Source organism: Theobroma cacao, chromosome 4 (assembly GCF_053813885.1).
Source record: "Theobroma cacao isolate CCN51 chromosome 4, ASM5381388v1, whole genome shotgun sequence".
NCBI lineage: Eukaryota > Viridiplantae > Streptophyta > Magnoliopsida > Malvales > Malvaceae > Theobroma > Theobroma cacao.
In genome coordinates, this window is record NC_142642.1 from 9,285,014 (window position 1) to 9,291,013 (window position 6,000).

The 6,000-nt window shown below is 37.0% G+C and overlaps 1 protein-coding gene across 1 annotated transcript; it reads right to left on the reverse strand.

Annotated features, from left to right (window-relative positions):
• Nucleotides 1–1,033: 1,033 nt before the first annotated feature.
• On the reverse strand, nt 1,034–4,765 carry LOC108661563 (uncharacterized). Its single transcript, XM_018118993.2, has 4 exons — nt 4,425–4,765; nt 4,104–4,275; nt 1,831–1,884; nt 1,034–1,192 (listed from the first exon to the last, which is right to left on the reverse strand). The coding sequence occupies exons 1-4, from the start codon at nt 4,763–4,765 to the stop codon at nt 1,034–1,036; spliced, it is 726 nt and encodes a 241-aa protein (XP_017974482.2).
• Between the last annotated feature and the right edge of the window lie 1,235 nt (nt 4,766–6,000).

Here is a 6,000-nt window from a genome sequence, read left to right on the forward strand (position 1 = left end):
GTCGATTCCCCAATAGTTTAGTTACTATTTTATTTAAGACAGTACATAAACTAATGGGATGAAAATCACTCCATTGACAGGCATTTGGCTTTTTCGGCAGTAGAACTAAGGTTGTTGAAGTAACACCACGTGGAAAGGAAGGATTGTTGACAAAATCTAGCACTGTGTCAAGAAGATCTTACTTGATTACATCCCAACAATGCTGATAAAATAATGACGAAAAACCATATGAACTAGCAACATTGTCCTTATTAATACTAAAATTGCATTCTTGACTTCCTGGAGAGATGGAACTGCACACAATAACTCATTATCAGTGGTGGAGATCATTCGAGGAATGAGAAATGAGTCGAACCTGGAAATATCGCAAGGTTATACCTTTAACAGATTTTGGAAAAAATCATTGGCAGAATGTTGGATTAAGTGTGGGTCTTCAAATACATTTCCATCCAAATCTTGGATCTGAAATATATTACTTCTCACTCTCTTTTTTCGCATCCTCATATGAAAGAATTTAGTATTATGTTCCACTTCAACCAGCCATTTCACTCCAGATTTTTGTTGCCAAAGGCTCCTCAATACTTAACTGACGCTTGAGTTTGGCATAAGCTTTGTGCATGAGATTTCTATTCAATGATGATGGATCCTATTGAAAAATTGTTTCTCTCATTTCTGCCTCTGCTTCCGCCAGCTTTAGCTTTTCAAAAATGTCTCCAAAAATCTGCTTATTCCACCACTTTAAATCCTATTTCAACCACTGTTGTTTGAACCAAAAAGCCATTAAACATGAACCTTGTAAAGGGGTTTGCCAATTTCTTTCAACAAAAGGCAGAAAATCATGGTGTTTTGTCCAAGCATGTAGGAAGCGAAGTGTAGATGGACCCTTTGGACATGTAGTAGAACAGGAAATTAAAAGGGGGCAATGATCGAACCTATTGCGATTCAAATGCTGCACTCGAGTACGTGAAAAACATTATGCCCATTTCGGGTTGTAAACCACCCTATTCAGCCTTTGGAACATATGATTGTTGGTCTAGGTAAAATTTTTCCCTTCAAAACCCGCATCAAGTAACCCACAATCAAGTAACATAGTAGCAAAGTCTTCCATTGACCCACCATAAGGAGGGGCACCATTCAACCTTTCAGCAACGCTCACAATGGCATTAAAGTCACCACCCACCATCCATGGTCCCTGCATATCCAAAGACAATAACCGTAGACTATTCCACAGCTCCATTTTCTCTTGTCTAGTACACTTAGCATATATAAAAGAGGTAAATACAGGGTGAGGCAGCCAAGGCAAAGATAATTTCACATGCAAGCATTGAAAATGATCCAGCAGCACTTCACAGCAAACTTCTACAGAAGAAAAAACCCATATTTTATGTGAACAATTACTAACTACGTTGCCAAAATCGAGTCTCCTTCTAACATATTCAGCTTTACTTATATTTACCATAGGCTCCAAGATTACCAGCAGTTTAACATTGTGCATCATTTTTTACTTTTTCAAACGTCGTTGAAAGTATGCCTATTTATATAACCTGTTCATCATTCTATCAAATGTTCCTAAAGTCACATTTCATAATTCCAACCTATAAGTACTTTAATAATATGCTACAGCAATCAAATACTTGCAATTATATTAACCCAAAATAATGTTAACCATTGCCAACTCATAGTGGCATTACTAATCAAAATATACATATATTGTCCAAGACATATATCTTAGTAATTTAGATCACGTTTATCTATACACAACAAAAAGACACTCGACTTCTAGGGGAGCAACCTTAGCGAGGTACAGCTATTGAATGTCGAGATACCTACCAAGGAGAAGAATCTACGTGGAGACCTTAACCTAAGTTTCAATTGCCTCCTGATCTGAAAACATGAAGTTGAAAACAGTGAGTATAAACCCAATGAGTGAACATAAGAAGGGAACAAGCAAACGATACGAAGAGATTTTGAAAACATGATGCATTTTAGTTACAAACAATGTACTTTAGTTTAATTTCTTGTAAAGCATTTTAATTCAACCCTTGATTATTTAATTCCTTAGCATTAAAAATCCATGATAAACCATAAAGTTGAAAAGAATGAAAATTTTAGCAAATGTCCACGTAAGACAAACAAAACAGAGGGTTTCTCGCTGCAGCGAAAAGAGATTCTCGCTGCAATGAAATTTGGACCAAAATTTCAAACCACCCGAGAGTTTCTCACTATAGTGAAAACAGAGCCAGTGCACACCCTCCCTCAACCCAAGACTTTCTCGTTGTAGCAAGATTCATTTTCGCTGCAAAGAGAATCTGGCTAGATGACGTTAGGGGAAATTTTCACTGCTACATAAATCCAATCTTGTTGCAACGAAAATCAGCTTAAACACATTTGACAATAATCAAGTTTCAACAATCAACACAATCACATATTAATTCCAAAACTCTCTATATAGTAAATATATATATATATAAGCATATACACCACCACCGCCTCACCCAGCTCATGTGCAATCCCACACCGCACATAGCCGAAGTCATTGTGTGCATCCCCCACATTGTGCACAGCTAACACAATCGTGTGCATCCCCCACATCGTGCACAGGTAATATCATCATCCACACTCCCGCACCCGTCATAACCAACATGTGCTCCCCCACATCGCACACATGTACGGCTATATTTATTACACAATATCACCTCTCAATGCACAACACATATATGTTTATGTCAACATAACAATGGAGTACATGGATTCATCACAGTCACATTTCATAGCACAACACCAAAAAAACGTTTCATCAAAGGCCTGTTCCCATGTGCATTTTGAATAATTATCAATTAAAATATTTCAAGTGATTCATTCAAACATATATACATTTACCCAAAACATTTTAATGCAAGTTCACTCATTTGTTTTTGTTAATGCTTTTGGATCAACTCCAACTTTAACTAATGCTCCAAATGAAGGTGTGGGGCCTCGTTAGAACTTATCACATACAATAATATCACAACCAACTCAATTTACATAAGTGTTACTCCAAAAGCTATTTTATAATTCAAACTTTACTGGTTATTCCTAACTAACTTCCAATTACCATTTGACTAGCTATCTATTCTCCCTACTCTGGTAACACTAGAAATAAATAAACAAACCTAAAAAAAATAAAATAACTCTCCAAAACAAAATAGCCCACAAATCAATTATTGACCTTCATCAACAATTTAGAAATAAACCGTAACTCATTACTCACCTTAGGGTTTCTTTGTAGTTGAATTCCTTTTCAAAAGCTTTCAAACTATTATGAAAAATCTCTCTTTTTCGTTGTAGAACATCCAACAAGTGAGAGAAAGTATTAAGGATAGGCTTTTGAGAGTTCTTGAGGTGTAGAAGTGGAAGAGCATGAAAACCCTATGAAAAAGTGTAGAAAAACATGAGAAATGGAGCTAATTTGAGAAAGTTATAAAGGTTTCAAGGAAGGCTTCCATGGAAGGTGCAAAGAAACATGAAATGGAGAGAAGAATGGAAAGAAGAAAAAGAGCTACTAGAAAAATGAGAAGAAGCTGTTGGAAAGTTAGCTATCTATGCCTAAAGTTTATCCAATTTCTCACGTAAATTACTAAAATGCTCTTAACAAGGTCACTTTGTCTTCCCCTTACCTTTATACAATCCTTTTACTTCTTTGACACTGAGACAAAATCCATAATAGTCTAGAAAAACTCGGGTTCATGAAAATGTAAAAATTTAAACTCGAGATGAAAAATGACCATTTTGCCTCTACCATGGAAATTATCGTTATTTCTATTTTCTTCATTTATTTCACTATTGTATGCATCACTCATTTATTCCTTTGGCCTACTTAGGTTTTAATAATATTAGAAAAGCCACTTCTCGGAGCTCACTAAGGAAAATGACAAAATTACCCTTAGTCCATGTTATCGCATCTACTTCTAGTTACGTATCTATGGAGGTCAAGGTTTCACATTCTCCCCCACTAAAAAAAATTCGACCCCCGAATTTAAATCTAATTATGAGGTAGCGTACCTTTATGTATTAAAGAGATGTGGATACTTTGTTCTCATCTTCTCTTCGGCTTCCCATGTTACCTCTTCACTTGTGTGGTTTTGCCACAACACTTTCACTGAGGCTACATCCTCTGAATAGAGCTTTTTGACTTGCCTATCAAGGATAGCCATCGGTTGCTCTTCATAGGTTAAGTCATCTCTCAACTGAATGGTTTCATACCGTATTATATGAGATGGATCCGGGTTATACTTCCTAAGCATTGACACATGAAACACTGGATGGATATTCGAGAGGTTTGGTGGTAGTGCTAAATGGTATGCTACTGCTCCAATCTTTTATAAGATCTTAAAGGGTCTTATATACCGAGGGCTTAATTTTCCTTTCTTGGCGAACCTCAATACCTTTTTTGTTGGTGAGACCTTAAAAAATACATGATCCCCACTCGAAACTCTAAGTCTCTCCACCTGTTATCAGCATATGACTTTTGTCTACTTTGTGCTGATAACATCCTCTGATGAATCACGCGTATTTTCTCGATGGCATCCTGTACTAATTTTGGCCCTAAGAGTTTCCTTTCTCCCACCTTTAGCCACCCAATGGGTGATCTGCACTTCTGTCCATATAATGCCTCAAATGGTGCCATTTGGATGTTAGCTTGGAAGCTATTGTTGTAAGCAAACTCCACTACGAGTAGATACTGATCCCACCTAACTCCAAGGTCTATTACACATGCCTTCAGCATATCTTCCAATGTTTGTATTGTTCATCCAGATTGCCCATCAGTCTGAGGGTGGAAAACTGTGTTGAAATCCAACTTAGTGCCCAACACTTTCTACAACTTTCCCCAGAACCTATTGGTGAACTGTGCTTCTTTGTCAGATACTATAGAAATGGGGATACCATGCAGTCGTACTATCTTATTCACATAAACTAGAGCGTACTAGCTAGCCCCGTAAGTAGTCTTAACTAGAAGAAAATGAGTTGACTTCGTTAACTGGTATACTATGATCCAAATCGAGCCATAACCCCTACTAGTTCGAGGCAAACCCGTTATAAAGTCCATTGTTACATGCTCCAATTTCCATTCGGGCACCAGCAATGGTTGTAGTAGCCTTATAGGCCTTTGGTGCTCGGCCTTCACCTACTGACACACCAAGCACTTGGAGACAAACTTTGCTACATCTTTCTTAAGTCTTTCCCACTAGTATACTTCCCTAAAATCTTGATACATCTTTGTAGCTTTTGGATGCACCACGTATGCTGCCATATGCACCTCCTCTAATATTTTTCTCCTTAATCCATCAGTATTAGGCACATAAAGTTTGGTTCCATACCTTAATACTCCATCTGTGCCTTTAGTAAATATTTTTCCTTTCCCTCCCTAAGGGTCCTCCAAGGCCTTGCCTATGAACTCATCTTTACTTTGGGCTTCCTTAATCTGGTCTATTAAGATAGGTTTAACTCTAAAATGTGCTAACAATGCATTTGCCTCTGAAACTTCAAAATGCACACCCATATGTCCTAATCCCTACATCTTCTGAATCAAAGACCTCCTATCCACAGATATATGTGCTAGACTCGCCATCGATTTCCAACTTAAGGCATCCGCCACTACATTAGCCTAACCAGGATGATAAAGATGTTAGTATAAGCCCTACAAGCCAATCTGTGGTTGTATGGGAATTGTAATTTTGAGATATTCATGTATGATATTTTGTTATTCATAATAACATTGAGGTAGTTCTTTATCAATAAGTTTGTGATTTAATTACTTTTTGTACTTATGTAGATAAAGCCCATGGAATATATATGCCTTACAAAGAAATTGTATTGGGATACAATTATGAGATCCTTATGCATTAAAGCATTGTTCCTAAAAGTTCCTGATCATTGTATTATTGAGACAAGGCATCAATAATGCTCAAAGGTTGGCACATGTTATGTTCCTTACTTGTGAAGTAAGCAATCATTCTCATA

Coding starts and splice junctions, on each gene's coding strand:
- LOC108661563 (XM_018118993.2), bottom strand. CDS start 4,765: ATGCTGAAGGCATGTGTAATAGACCTTGGAGTTAGGTGGGATCAGTAT. Junction 1,885..4,103: donor AAAACCACACAAGTGAAGAG/GTAACATGGGAA, acceptor TCATGTTTTCAG/ATCAGGAGGCAATTGAAACT. Junction 1,193..1,830: donor CACGTAGATTCTTCTCCTTG/GTAGGTATCTCG, acceptor TTGGATATGCAG/GGACCATGGATGGTGGGTGG.